The sequence below is a fragment of the Prosopis cineraria genome, unplaced genomic scaffold, assembly GCF_029017545.1.
Source record: "Prosopis cineraria cultivar Desert tree isolate PC_DT_omini unplaced genomic scaffold, ASM2901754v1 PC10, whole genome shotgun sequence".
NCBI classification, from domain to species: Eukaryota; Viridiplantae; Streptophyta; class Magnoliopsida; order Fabales; family Fabaceae; genus Prosopis; species Prosopis cineraria.
In genome coordinates, this window is record NW_026555341.1 from 38,583,402 (window position 1) to 38,597,682 (window position 14,281).

The 14,281-nt window shown below is 35.2% G+C and overlaps 2 protein-coding genes across 5 annotated transcripts; one reads left to right on the forward strand and one right to left on the reverse strand.

Annotated features, from left to right (window-relative positions):
* The first annotated feature begins 2,944 nt into the window (after nucleotides 1-2,944).
* Nucleotides 2,945-5,401, forward strand: LOC129323077 (putative pentatricopeptide repeat-containing protein At5g52630). Its single transcript, XM_054969627.1, has 2 exons — nucleotides 2,945-3,023; nucleotides 3,379-5,401. Exons 1-2 carry the CDS (start codon nucleotides 2,960-2,962, stop codon nucleotides 5,088-5,090), a joined length of 1,776 nt encoding a protein of 591 aa, XP_054825602.1. The 5' UTR covers nucleotides 2,945-2,959; the 3' UTR covers nucleotides 5,091-5,401.
* A 1,683-nt stretch (nucleotides 5,402-7,084) lies between these two features.
* Nucleotides 7,085-13,855, reverse strand: LOC129322864 (UPF0235 protein At5g63440). 4 transcript variants are annotated; one of them, XM_054969304.1, is made up of 8 exons: nucleotides 13,749-13,855; nucleotides 12,848-13,107; nucleotides 11,657-11,757; nucleotides 9,806-9,959; nucleotides 9,400-9,496; nucleotides 7,868-7,956; nucleotides 7,703-7,771; nucleotides 7,085-7,355 (listed from the first exon to the last, which is right to left on the reverse strand). In XM_054969304.1, exons 3-8 carry the CDS (start codon nucleotides 11,752-11,754, stop codon nucleotides 7,296-7,298), a joined length of 567 nt encoding a protein of 188 aa, XP_054825279.1. In that variant the 5' UTR covers nucleotides 11,755-11,757; nucleotides 12,848-13,107; nucleotides 13,749-13,855; the 3' UTR covers nucleotides 7,085-7,295. The 4 variants fall into 4 exon arrangements, with proteins under 4 accessions (XP_054825279.1, XP_054825276.1, XP_054825278.1 ...); XM_054969301.1 differs by having other exon boundaries at nucleotides 11,657-11,771; XM_054969303.1 differs by having other exon boundaries at nucleotides 11,657-11,823.
* Nucleotides 13,856-14,281: the final 426 nt, after the last annotated feature.

A 14,281-nucleotide genomic window follows, 5' to 3' on the forward strand; every position in this document is an offset into this window, starting at 1 on the left:
CACACATTGCTCTAGGCATTTTCTAAAAGTAAATTATGAATAAAAACCTATTGTAGCAGATGAATTCACAAAAATGGGAAAAAAAAAACAACTTTGTTTGTCATTGGATGTATTTAACCAAGAGAAAAAAAAAACTTAGCAAAAGGTAGCAATAAAAGTAGCTTTTTAACTCATAAAGGCATGTGATATGACTTTAGCAATTGTAAAAAATATGTTGGTCAAATCTTAAAAATAACTTTTGTAACAGCCTTTCGCTCACCCTGCCTACCCGAGGTCTTTTGCGGCGCTGGACACTCTCCCCCCAGGCCCCACAACAGGGCGACCCCAACCCTTACGGTGAGCATCAGGAGACAAATGCTTTCCCGCAGTAGTGTGCAGGATTATTCCCCTTGCGGAGAGCCTCCCCAGATTCGATCCTCGAACCTCTCCTACATAACAAAGTTGAGGCTGAACCTGGTACCATTGAGTCAAGTTTAGCTATAAGGTGATGGACTTAAATAAGGCAAGTCTTCAAGGTTTCTAGTCTAGTAAATAGTAGAAAAATGAATGACTCTTAGTCACCTAGTTAAAAAATGACCATCGGATACAAAAATTAGCATGAAGCATCAAAAACATATCACAACTAAAACTCTAAAGAGGCCTAATAGGAGGAACCAATACCATTTGAAATGATGTCCCAATGACTAACAAAAACATAAATAACATCTAAATTTTTCATACCCATAATCTTCAATTTTATTTCTACAATATTTATTATTTCAACTTGGGATACATTCTTAAACACACTATTGAGGATGGCTTTAGATTTTTCATTGGGTCATATTTTATTTCAAAGATCCATTTTTGTGATTCACATTTATATTTTCATAACAAAAACATCACATAGTAAAAATTGAATGTTATGTAATTCAAGACTGATGTAAGTGAAATATAAAACTTATATTGCATATTGATTATAAGGAAGGACATGACTATACCCTCCAAATTACATTGTGACAAAGTGGCTCATACACTAAAGCTATCTAATACTCTGTACTTTGATCTAAAAGTTTATTAACATATATTACATTATCAAAAATGATTAAAAGTGGTTTCACATGTAGAACATGTTGCTACAACAAAAGCAGAGAGTTACTCCTTCACTACCACCATTGACCAACCAAGTGGTTCCACATGTATAACATATTGCTACAATAAAAGAAAGGAGCTACGCCTTCACTACTACTACTGACCAACCTTCGGAGCATCATGAGTAATCTATGTCCTTTTTCCTTGAAGCAGTGCCCCCTTAAGTGGTTGCAGCTCAGGAAATGAAGCATTCCAAAAAAAACTCTAGTTGCAAAAGCATAGTTGTTAAGAGAAGAGTATCATGATTCAAGGAAATAAACACCAATGAATATATAGAAAGATGAGACTGAATGTTAATACATAAGATTTTTAGGTCTAATGTGACCTTGATGCCTGTAGACAAGAGCATACTAGATGACTAAGACAACACGATAATACCTCTTATATGGCTAGTGATTATCCCACACCTTTTCAACTGAGTCACTAAGCAAAAAAACACCTAATTCTACTCCTCCTAAAGGAAAAAAAAAAGAGGAAATCAAATTCACAAAAGAAAAGGCTAGCAAATTTAATAACTTTAAATAAAAAAAATTAGTCAAGATACTTCACTTTGAATCTTCAACTACAAATTCCAGTTTCCAAGTGTACAGGCCATGATCTCTTATCATATCAAGATCACTAATGGTAATAAGGACACCATATAGATTTGAGGCACGAAAAAAACAGAGAATAAAGATGAGATATTTGATGGAACTTAACCACTGCAAAAAAATGGAACATGAAAAACACCTCTAACTTAATACGCAAGAGACCACTCCATCTTAATGGTGTCTACCGACGTGAGCTTGAAATCATGGTCTGGCATTAAGACAGTTGTTTCAATTACAAATGTGTAAGGAAGAAGCTCTATGTAGTACTCTTTATGAATCCCCTCGCCACCATTACATACCAAAATAGTCTCGATGCAGTACATCTTGTTTTGCTTAAGTCGGTTCATGAATCGATCGATCATGTTCTTGCTAACAGCACAAAGAAGCATCCTTGTGGCCTATAGCAATCCAAATGAGATAAGGAGAATTTCATAGTGGCAATGTATTATAATTAGAGGAACAAAAGGAAAAAGAGCTTACTTGTTCATTGAAGACTACCTAGTCTAGAAAGATTAACTTTTTGGGTACCCACAATCCCGTTGGTAAACATCGAAAATAGTCCTTTAAAAAAACACGATTTACATTAACTAAAACTCTCCATGTATCCTTCATCAAGGCAAGAACACTCAAAGGATCATAAGTGCTAACATCCATTCTGACACACCAAGATATTAGATGAAGAGAGAGAGTAGGGACAAGTGGAATGTGTAAAGACTAAAGGAAGTTCAACCAGCTATTATACCTAAAGCGCCACTTTAGAGGTGCACCACAATAAATACAACCATTAAGCATGCATAGAACCATGTTAGAATTGGAAGTTGAAGAACCAAAACATCATATTACAAAGCACTTAATACCTCTGACACATTCCTAAAGCTCAATAAATATGTGTTATGTCATAAGATATTATTATAATCCCTCCTCTTATTATTATATTTAGACGCTATGTTTTTTATATTTGAAGTCGCATACGAGCCATTGAGCATCACCTATGTAAGTACAAAGGCAAATGGAAAGCCATTACTTTTTTTGTGAAATTGTTACTGTTCATATGAACAGTAAAATAGGTGAAGAGCCATGAAAGAAAGGCGGCTTAAAAGGTTTTTATTTATATGTTATATTGGTTCTTTTGATCATGGAAAAGTTAAAAGGGAGAGGGTGAGGCAAATTTTTGAGAGAGGGGTCTCTATTTTTTTTCTCCCAATTTCCTTTCATTTCTCCAATTCTCACCATTTATTAAAATGGAGAGATCCCCTGCCCCAAATTTTTGGGGAATGAATGATCCACCCACTAACATCCCTGAAGGTAATATAAAATTTTTATATTTTTTATCTCATCTCGTAACATACTTTTAAAATTTATACCTTGCTTCCACTCCTACCTCTCCCTTCATAGGAGGGATAAGCAGGAGGGGACAAACATTCGATCCTTCTCACATTCTTCAATTGATACAAATAGTGCTGGTGATCTTCAGAAAAACGTATTCTTTGATTCTTGTGGCAAAACTTGAATATAAAGTCACTCTTTTGATGAGCTCGGTCCTCGTTTGAAGAATGCATTTCTTTAGAGAAGTAATGACTGTGTTGCTTTCATGTCATTTGTATGGAACAAACAGTGATGCATTCTGGGATCAAACATAATGGCTTTCTGTCTTCCTCAGGCTTCCTTTTCATGGAGCATGATGTATCAGACCATCACTGTGATCCACGCATTCTACATGCTCAAGCCATTAAAGCCTCTAAAACTGACACTTTTTTGTGCAATAACCTCATCGCTCTCTACTCCAAATCCAATTTCTCATCTTACCCCCTTCGTCTCTTCCACCAAATCCCTCGTCCCAACATTGTCTCATGGACCTCTCTTATCGCTGCTTCCTCCAACACCCTCCTCGCTCTCCACCATTTTGTTTCCATGCTTCGCCATCCTACTCTTCCTAATCAACGCACTTTGGCTTCCCTTTTCAAAACCTGTGCTTCATTGTCTTGCCTGCCCTTTGGCCTTACTCTCCATTGTCTCTCCATCAAGCTCTGTTTATCTGAAGAACCCTTTGCTGGCTCTGCTCTCATCAATTTCTACTCGAAATGCCGCTTGCCCCATGAAGCACGCAAGGTGTTTGATGAAGTTCCGCAGAAAGACAATTTTTGCTATTCTGCTGTAATCGTGGGTCTTGCTCAAAATTCACGATGTCTAGATTCACTGTCGGTATTTGCTGGCATGAGATCTTCTGATGTTGCTTCAAGCATGTACAGCATTTCCGGTGCTCTTCGTGCGGCTGCAGAGTTGGCAGCATTGGAGCAGTGCAAGATAATACATGCACATTCGGTTGTCACAGCATTTGATTTATCTGTGGTAGTTGGCAGTGCCCTTATTGACGGCTATAGTAAAGCTGGTTTTGTTCAAGATGCCCGACAGATTTTTGACGATAATCTGCCTGGTATGAATATTGTGTGCTGGAATGCGTTGATGGCAGGTTACGCACAACAAGGAGATCATGGTTCAACCTTTGAGCTTTTAAATTTAATGGAAGCTCGAGGGCTTGTTCCAGATGAATATAGTTTTCTTGCAATCCTGACATCACTTTTTAATGCCAGAATGTATCTTGAGACTGAGGACTGGCTGAAAAGGATGAAAGAAGAATATGGTTTGGAACCGACATTGGAGCATTATACATGTTTGGTGGGTGCAATGGGCCGTGCTGGACAATTGGAGCAGGCAGAGAGAACAGCACTGACAATGCCATTTAAACCAGATGCTGCTGTGTGGCGAGCTTTGCTATCGGCCTGTGCTATTCACGGTGCAGCTGACAAAGCGCGGTCTATGGCAACGCGGTTATTGGAGATTGAACCACACGATGACACAGCTTATGTTATTTTAGCTAATGTGTTATCAGCTGCAGGAAGGTGGGATGATGTTGCAGAAGTGAGATGGCGGATGAAAGATGGTAAGGTGAAGAAAAGAGGAGGGAGGAGCTGGATTGAAGTCCAAGGAAGAGTTCATGTGTTCGAGGCTGCAGAATGGAAGCATGAGAGATCTGTGGAAATCTATGGTAAGTTGGAAGAGCTTATGGGAGAGATCACGAAATTAGGATATGTGCCAGTTTGGGATGAAATGTTGCATAACGTTGGAGAAGAAAATAAGAAGAAAGGCCTTTGGGGTCACAGTGAGAAGTTGGCTGTTGCATTCGGAGTGTTGAGTGGAAGTGCACCACCAGGGAAGGCATTGAGGATTGTGAAGAATTTGAGGATTTGCAAGGATTGCCATGAGGCCTTTAAGTATATGACCAGAGTGTTAGAAAGGGACATAATTGTGAGGGATGTGAACAGATACCATAGATTTTTCAATGGTAAGTGTACTTGTGGTGACATATGGTAGCATGCATTAATGATGGCAAACAGGTTTTTTGGGGTAAATAAAGCTCGACAAGGAAGCTGAGTTTTTAGGCTATGCCTCCTCTTGTTAAATAAATGTTGTTTTTTTTCCTTTTAAATAAATATAGTTGAAGAAATGTGAGACATTGTTGGTGATATGGTCGAAGAGACAGATCAAAGTCAGCGGATGTGGATGATAGCCTAATAGGAAAGGTCAGTATACATTGGCATATGGATATGTGGATGCCATTCAGGATCACTTCCATTTGTATTCAAATTGAGCCATAATATTTATCCTATTTGAGAAATAAATTATATTGTTTATAGCACTTAATGATGTAATTAATATGATTTTCTATAAATTTTATATCTATATTGATATTTTGGATTTGGAGATCCCGCGATGATATAGACATAAAAATTTGAATATTTTATTACGTCTCTTTAGTACTCTACCTAATCCTTTTGACATAATCATATTAACTACATTATTGATGTCAGAAAATTAATTAAAATTAGTTAAATGTTAAAAATTTTTATAGCTTTCCAAAATTATTCTTAATCAAATTAAAATCATGATTCTGGCAAAAAAAAATTAAAAGTGAAAAAGACAATGGCATTTTTAAAAATAAGTCATATGTTTCATTACTTTTGTAACCAAATTTCTACTAAAGACCAACAAAATAATATCAATAATGTAATCCTGTGTGCAATCCCAATTGGCATCTAAGATGTCATCCTCAATATATCCTATGTGACAATCAAATCCTAAATAGTAGGGTTGTGCATGGGTAGAGTCAGGTAGGGCAGCCCCCTAACCTGATGCCCTGCCCTAATTGTGTTCGGGCAAAAAAATCATGCCCATAGCCCGACTCTACCTGAAAGATGCCCATTTTTGGAGGAGTCGGGCGGGCAAGGTTGGGCAAGGATTGGGCCGTCGAGCTAGATGTCCAGTACTGACCCCTTTTAGGCACCTAAAAGCCTTTTGTTGAACTAAAATATATTAAAATTGGGTTCATAATGGCCACTAATAAACCATGTCCAACAACAAATAATGAGCTCAAAGTAACTTTATTAAGAAATAAACAAACCTAAATAAAATCTAATTCATACAAATAAAACGAGATTTCCTCAATCAAGCCAATCAATTGAAAAACAATACATCCATGAACACTAAACAAGTTAAATATAAACTATAAAGTTTGAGATAGCAAATTCCTTGATCCCTGTACCATCATCTATTTGGTAAATAGTAGTATATGTGGCAACAAAGTCTTAAGTAACATGTTATTTAACCAAATAATTTTAAGCTAAATCATCCAAGTAGAGCAAAGTCAGAATAAAAAGATATATATTCAAAATGCTATAATATATAACGGGAGCCCAAATCAATACATTGAAGTCCCAATAAATAAGTACACACTTTTTTTTTATTTTTGCAAAAACACAGGTACACACTTGAGGAGACAAATTGGGTCATAATCTTACACATTTAAGCCTAAATGCATATCCTAATATACCATAGGAATTTATGAGAGTGAATGGTACTCAAAAGAATCTTAATGAGTTTAACAAAAGCTTACATGGGCTCATTAAAGGCATTACATAAAGATCAATCCAATTAATTTAATTAAGAAAATATTCTTTCTTGAGTTTAGAAAATTAGTTTTATCTTGTTTTAAATTCAAAGGATAGAATATATTCATTAAGATATGATCTTTCCATTTAAAATCCTAGATTGACTCGAATTATATCATTTAGCTGTTTTTAGAAGAATCAATTTAGACACTTAAGCCATTGCATTTTGCCAACTTGATTAAATTAAAAAATTGAATTTTTTTTTCAATTATGAAACTATTATTATTAGTATTATTTTTTCTAAGATAATATACCGTAAAATTTTGAATTTTCGTGAACTATTATTTAATTGTTTCGTATCAATCTTATAAATAAAATTTATAACCGGAGTAAGTATATGATACATATCTGGAAAATATCTAACATACATAAAAGCAATGTCGTCCAAATCCCATATGTAATGAAGAAAGTGGCCGCAGATGTTCTACAGTCGGCAAGGAACATTGGAGTTAAAAATTGTAAGCTAGCTCACTTTGTCAGTAAAATGAAATGCAATAGATTTTTCAGTACAGGTCAAATGCAGGAGAATGGTTACGTCCCACAAGCATGACCGTTGATCCAAAACAGATCATCAAGGTTGCACAGCCTCCAAGAGTTTCTCATACACCTGTCTAGCAGTCAAATCCTCCACCTGAAAAACAGTAATAATTTTAGCGCAGTTATCCACTTGTTAAAATCCCTATATATACATATATATATATATATATATATCTCAATATTACTTTTATTCTCCCAAAAATAAATTGATTAAGCTTGAAATTCATTTGGCAGTGGATTCCACTTGAATGATCAGCCACAGAATGCGTAGATTCTACAACCCTACGTTCTTTCACCGCAAATAATAATCCCATATGAGCCCCCCACTTTAGAGGATTCAGGTCCCTTGATTAGTTGAGCACAAGCATTGATGAAAAAGAAAACGTTGATGAAAATTTACTGTAGAGGATTCATTTGAATGAAGAAATTTATTTAACTCACAACAAGAAGCTTTGATTTGTTGTTCCAGCCTCTCTGAAGAGTCATCTGGCTCAACCTTAAGCCCAGCACCTGTGTAACAACATGTATATTCTTGAGTCCATAGCAAGAAGAAAGGTGCAGAGACGCAGAAAGAGTAGAAACCGACAAGCAAACAAATAAATTTACTTTGCCCATAAATTCCAAAAGTTCATTGTTAGCTTCTCCGCGCGCAGCAGGTGCTGCGACAGTGACTCGAACATCATCAGCATTTACTCCTAGCAAACATAATGAAAACGATTTTAATTCACACGAATTGTCTCGGTCTAAGCAAATTTCATAATCAAACAAACAAGTGCAAGAACAAATCCTAGGGTGAGTTACTCATGATATCTCATATCCTTCTTGATGTACTTCAGCATGAACTTTGGATTAGGAAATTCGAGTTGACAGGCATTTACGCTCCTCCAAACATATGCTTCATTGTTAATTTGAAATATGCGAGCCATAATGTAGACGAAGTTGCAACTCTATGCTTGTGTCATTCAATAAGAGTGGCACAACAAGAATCTGCAGTAAATTTGATTTTGTGCTACTTCTAAAGTTGTTGGTTGAAGCAAAAATAAACAATGTTGCACTGATTCAGTAGGTGTGCATATCACTTAGGCATATAGTAATGAATAGAGTATTGTTATCCCAAGCAAGGCTTCAATTACCAAATACAGGACTTTAATCTAATAATTTAAATGAAAAATTAATCATTTGCTCCTTAACCTTTAACTCGATGCAACTTAAACCTTGTGATTTTGACTCAGTTAAAACTCAGTGCTTAGACTTTAAATTAATGCAACTTAATCCTTATAGTTTTAACCATTTAAAATATTGGTCCCTATATTTTAAAAAATAAAATTACATAGACTGAAGGTATTTCTTAAATCTTAGAGATTAATTTTTTAAATTGCTAAAATTATAGAGATTGAGTTATAACAAGTTAAAGTTTAAAGACTGAGTTTCAATTGAGTCAAAATTATAGAAACTGAGTTGCACCGAGTTAGAATTTAAAGACTGAGTTATAATGAAGTCAAAACTATAGAACTAAATAATTAATTTTCTCTACTCTAAATGGTCAAATGAATGGAAGATTGCCAATCAAAAAAACAGTTGCTCAATCAAAGATCAACCAGAGAGAACTCTGGAACCAAGAATCCCTTACTAAATATAATATGGTTGATCTTAGCCAATGATTCTCAATGAGATTAATGGTAATTCCACAAAACAAGGTAAATCCCCTTCTTGGGATAATTCAACATGCTCAAATTAAGCCTGTCTACTCCCCTGATCACATTCATAATACAAGCCCATTGTACCAAGGAATTGATGTAAATTCACACCACAATTGCTCAATAATTTTGCCAACCAAGTCTACTAATCTAGCTATCTATATTGAATTAGTCTCTCAACCTACTCACAATACATCAACCATATGGTGGCCAGCCACTCATCAATCCAATTCAAAATGTCACGAGAGGGTTCATAGATCAATTACATCAACAAACAGATTCCGCTAAATTCCAAATTAAAATATTTAGCAGCTATTCAACAGGAGATTCAAGGACAGAACAGTGACACGCTAAAAGGAACAATCCATGATTTGGAAAATAAAAGATGGAACTTATCCAAATAATAAAGAGAAAATTGAACCAAAATGGTGAAAAAATTACTCGTGATGGCTGATCGTTGTGCACGATCTTCAACTTCTATGGCTATCTGCACAAGCCCTCCTTCTAGCTGCGATATGCATGGTGGCACTGGCGCATCCTAGAGAAAACATGTCACAAAAATATTAGAGGCAGAAGCTCTGAAAGTTAAGAATGAAGATCAAATTCACAACTTATCATTCGAATGAAATCACCAAGCAAGGCTGCAACTATACAATTTCCACAGTACATAACCAAAAAGTAAATATTAGCATCTCAATGAAAGAACAGTGTAAGAAAATTAATAGATTTTATGCCTTGAACCTGGGAGCAGTATGGCTTTTTAAATGGTAATGAAATGTTCTCTGGCAAAATTACACAATAAGAAGCCAATGACAGTAGAATGGATTTACAGTGAGTATTCTATCACCTGTGGATTGGTTTCAGCCGCAACAGTACTGAGTGCACCATCAACTACATAAACAAAAGATGCACCTTCCAGATCTTCTTCTGCACGATAACAAACAAAAAGATCACAGCCCAGACAATTCATCCGAAATTGTTTCTCCAGTTTCCCTTCACCACTGTAAATGAAAACAACACATATCCAAATAAATACAGCAAGTTCCTCAAAACTTATATCACATACAACAAGAATTAGATGACAAAGGGTATTTGTATAAAACAAATAAAAAAAATAGATAATTTGATACAAATCTGACGCAACAAAAAGCATAAAGTATACATCAAAACTTAGGGATTGAGATTATTTAGTTACTGATAGAGATTACACTAAAACTATCCATAGACCTTCACCAATTGTTAATGGTTATTGCCATTGAATCAGTGCTTCCATGACCACATTGGCTAGAAAAAATTACTGTTTGGGGAGAATACCTCTCACCAAACAGAAGATAACAACTTAGGCTATTAAACTCAAGTGTCATCAATCCCTTTGAAGATCCACAAGGAGACTTCTCCAAAAATAACTATTAGCTGAAACCACCCAGAGGACAAAAACAGTCCTCTATAGAAGAAGCATCTGATTAAAAATTCCTGAATTCTGTTCTGAATTCAAACCAAAGACATCACAGACTGACAAGAAGTGCAAACTACCATAGAAATTTTGTGTTCCTTTAGCCTACCAAAATCCCTAAACTTAATAAACAGGAAAGCCTAAAGATCATGTTGATAAGCCCAACTATCCTCAAAACTGGACATATAATTCCAAATATGCTAAGCTACTTTACAATGCAAAAACATGATAGTTATTTGTCTGTGTATTTCTGTAGCATGTTAAACAGGCAGCAAGTGACAGTTTTGTTGGCCAACAAGTCTCAAGCAGATCTTTTGACATTAATTCTATAAAATATTATAAACAACAAAGCCTTCAACATAGAAAGGCTTTTGAAGAAAACCTATAATTGTACCTGAGTCTGACCCAACACAGCCTGATTCGACTCCGTAATATGCTGGGCCAAGGTCGTTTTTATGAGTTGGCTTGGCCATTTTAAAAATGGTAAAAGTTATTTAAAGACCCCCAAAAAAATTCATTTAAATCCCTATAAAATTACATCTTTCCCCTAAAAATAGACATATAGGTACTTATGAATAAAACTTTTTAAGCCAAACCAAGTCAAACCAGCAACCTGACCTGATGTCACCAAGTTAATCGGGCTGTTAAAGAGTGAAGATTATCTAGCTCAGTCTCTCCTGACTAAATAGGGTCAAGTTGAGCTAGGCCAAAAAATTATTGATCAGGCAGAGATGGACAACATGTCTAGCACCACATGGTCCTATTAATTTTTTTCCCCCAAAAAATATATATATAGGGACATGTAAAAATATTTTTTTCAAGGGCATCTTATGTGACTTTTTTAGGGTTATGTTATAATTTTTTTATCAAAAATTCAAAAGATAATACAATGGCCTAGCTAGCTTGGGAAGCCAGTGCAACTTGAGCATCAAGCTTAGAAGATGAAGCTCAGAGCAAATAAGAGTCAAGCAATAAGCATGAAAAGTGTGGGGCGTGCTTCCTTGCTCCTTATCCCCAATCCCTGTAATTTAGGAAAAACTTTTACCATCCCTATTCATAAGTTTTAGACGTCTCACCTTAAACAAAATAAATTGGAAACAAATTTCAATTTCAATTTTAGTGAAAAACAATCACCAATTAAACTTTGACAATGCTTAAATGAGTACAAATAGAAGTCTAGCCATCCCAAGCTTTGGAGAGAATTTGTAAAGTGAAAGGTCCATAAACTTATCAAATGATCAATACCGTTTTAAGAGAACTTTTCCTGCCTCATTTATGTTCAATCTGGCAAGATGTTTCTTCTTGTCCAATACATAAGCTTTGTCGGTCTTCCTTTTTGGCATTTTCTGCAATTGGGTATCTTATATCGAATATGCTTCAGCATAAGAATTTCTCTAGATCATATAAGAGTGCTACCAGGAGAAGGTAATGAAACAAATCAGGAAACATGAAAAGGCATGAAATGCATTCAATAGTCTAAATTTTCAATCCCCACACTTTGACTTCATGTTAAGGAAAGTAAAAGATAGTTATATAACAAAACCTGTACTAGTCACAAAATATAAAGGCTTCCCCACAAGCTCAAGGACATCGTAAATAGTCAATTTAATTCCAATTTGCTTTAACACTTGAAGGGGCAGCAATTTTCATTTTTCCCTTTGAACTTCTACATATATTATGTTTTTCAGACTAGATTGTATTGCCGAAAATAAGCAGGAAAGAAGGCTTTATTATGTAAACAGTCAGATTTGTGTTTGAATCTAAGAAATCTTCTACTTGACGAAATGCTTATGTTTTATGAATGCTCGTGTTTTCTCTATTTTATGCATACTAATCTGTTTTCTCTATCAGGCATTGGAAGATAAAAGCATGCAAAAATTGCACTGTAATATCCTTAGACTTCATAGATTTGAATGTCCACCACCGTTTTCCTCTACTTTGTACTCAATTCAAGATATTTCATTGCATATCTCTGATACTTTCCAGGGCTCAATGATCCAGATAAAGACTAAAACATGCTACTAATTAACTCAAAAAGGGGAAAGCACAAATAATTTTCTCTTGCAAAAAAAGAAGAAGAAGAAGAAGACAGCTCACGATATCTTAAGCAAAAACCCAAAATCTTGAATTAGAAGCCCAAAAGTACCGAGTAAAAAATTGCCTATACACCATGTTAATTCAACAAGCCCAGTAGAATCATTGATTAGTCTTAACTAGAGCACATCATACAGATTGGAAATTGAATTCTTTCAATTAACCTTGTTCTAGATTTTGGGGGAGGAAGGGGGCCTAATCTTTGAATAATGTAAATTAAAATATTTTCCACTAAAAGTGTTTTATATAGTTTTTGATAATATGGATGCAGGATTAGAACTATGCCACTTAAATGATGAAATACGGAAAGCTAATCGCAAACAAATGAAGTTTTGAAATAACCTGTTATGAGAACATGAGATCCACAGTGCTTGCAGTAATAAACAAAGAGATCAGAGTCTGGCCCCTCTGGAGCTGCATCCTCACTTGAGTATGTATGTGTTGTCCTCTTCGGCATTTCTTTAACTTCGCCTCCTCCTCCTCCTCCTCACTCCTTTCTCCTTATGCAGGAGCAGATCTTTTATGCTTTCTCTACAAGACTCAAGGCGTCTATCCTTTGAATTAAGGAATGTTCACCACTAAAAGTACTGTTAACTTTCAAACTGCAGGGGGGGAAAAAAATCCAAATAAGCACTACAGCATTTAGTCTATACTACATATCAGCCATTAATACGCAATGAAATTACAAAATTGGCGTGCTGCGTTCGTGACCCATGGATACTATCAAGTCATCATCCAATTGTCTTAGTTACAGATAACAACTTATCTAATTGTTAACAAGAAAAAAACAGGAAAAAAAAAAACGCACACAGATATTTTACAAGTGGGTTGACGCGACGAATTTTGACATTCTCATCTGTCAAACATCTTCATTTCCTTTAAATGTAGTTCCGTACACCCTCCTTAACACAATAAAATATCTTGAATGGCAAGAATTTAAGCAACAACTGAAGTCTAAGGAACAAAAGAGACATTCCCTGAGATGGAGCAAAAGTTGATAAGACATCAAATCATAGACATGGAAAACAAATACCAGAGTTGTCCCCTCGGTAAAAGGCACGAAATCCTCATCGAATAGTCATGTACATACACACAACAACTAAGTGACCCAAAAAAAATGAGTAAAACAATGCAAAACCTTTTGGCAGAACGAAGATGAAGAAAGGACATGAATAAAATAACAAATACAAGATGTGAAATTCCACTAACCAGAAGAAAGAAAGAAGATGGAGGCAGGACGGACCTGATGTGGAGAGAACTGGGTGTACGGCTGCCTGCCAAGAAGAGGTCGGGGGATGCGATCGTCGCAGTGGCTGGGTGTGTGGAGAAGGAATCGAACGGGGAAATAAAACAAAATAAAATTACCATCAGGTCCAAATAAAAAAGGGAGAATGGCAGATACAACCTCCCAAAGGATAATATTTTCTCTACAAGCCCAATAGATTCTAATGTACAATTATTTTTAAAGCCAAAAGGATCGAATTAACTTCAATGAGTGAGAAAATACATGCTATATATATATATATATATATTAGCCAAATAAAATTAACAATACAATGTGTAAATAACAAAAAAGTACAATTACTTACAATAAGATATCTGTTTATTTTTTCAAAAAAATCCATGTGAGTTTACATTTAAAAAAAATTTCCTAATTAATTAACTAAATGAAATTAACGAATAAAATATATGTAAATAAAAATAAAATTATAATTAATTACATTGAAAACTCCATTTATTTAACTGAACCATGTGAGTTTACGCCTTTTTACTCAT

What these genes read in the sequence shown, in the direction of transcription:
- LOC129323077 (XM_054969627.1), top strand. Translation starts at nt 2,960, where the DNA reads ATGGAGAGATCCCCTGCCCCAAATTTTTGGGGAATGAATGATCCACCC. An exon ending in ACCCACTAACATCCCTGAAG is followed by an intron (nt 3,024 to 3,378) that starts GTAATATAAAAT and finishes TGTCTTCCTCAG; the next exon opens with GCTTCCTTTTCATGGAGCAT.
- LOC129322864 (XM_054969301.1), bottom strand. Translation starts at nt 12,962, where the DNA reads ATGCCGAAGAGGACAACACATACATACTCAAGTGAGGATGCAGCTCCA. An exon ending in GGAAAAGTTCTCTTAAAACG is followed by an intron (nt 9,960 to 11,656) that starts GTATTGATCATT and finishes TTTCATTTACAG; the next exon opens with TGGTGAAGGGAAACTGGAGA. An exon ending in CGGCTGAAACCAATCCACAG is followed by an intron (nt 9,497 to 9,805) that starts GTGATAGAATAC and finishes TGTTTTCTCTAG; the next exon opens with GATGCGCCAGTGCCACCATG.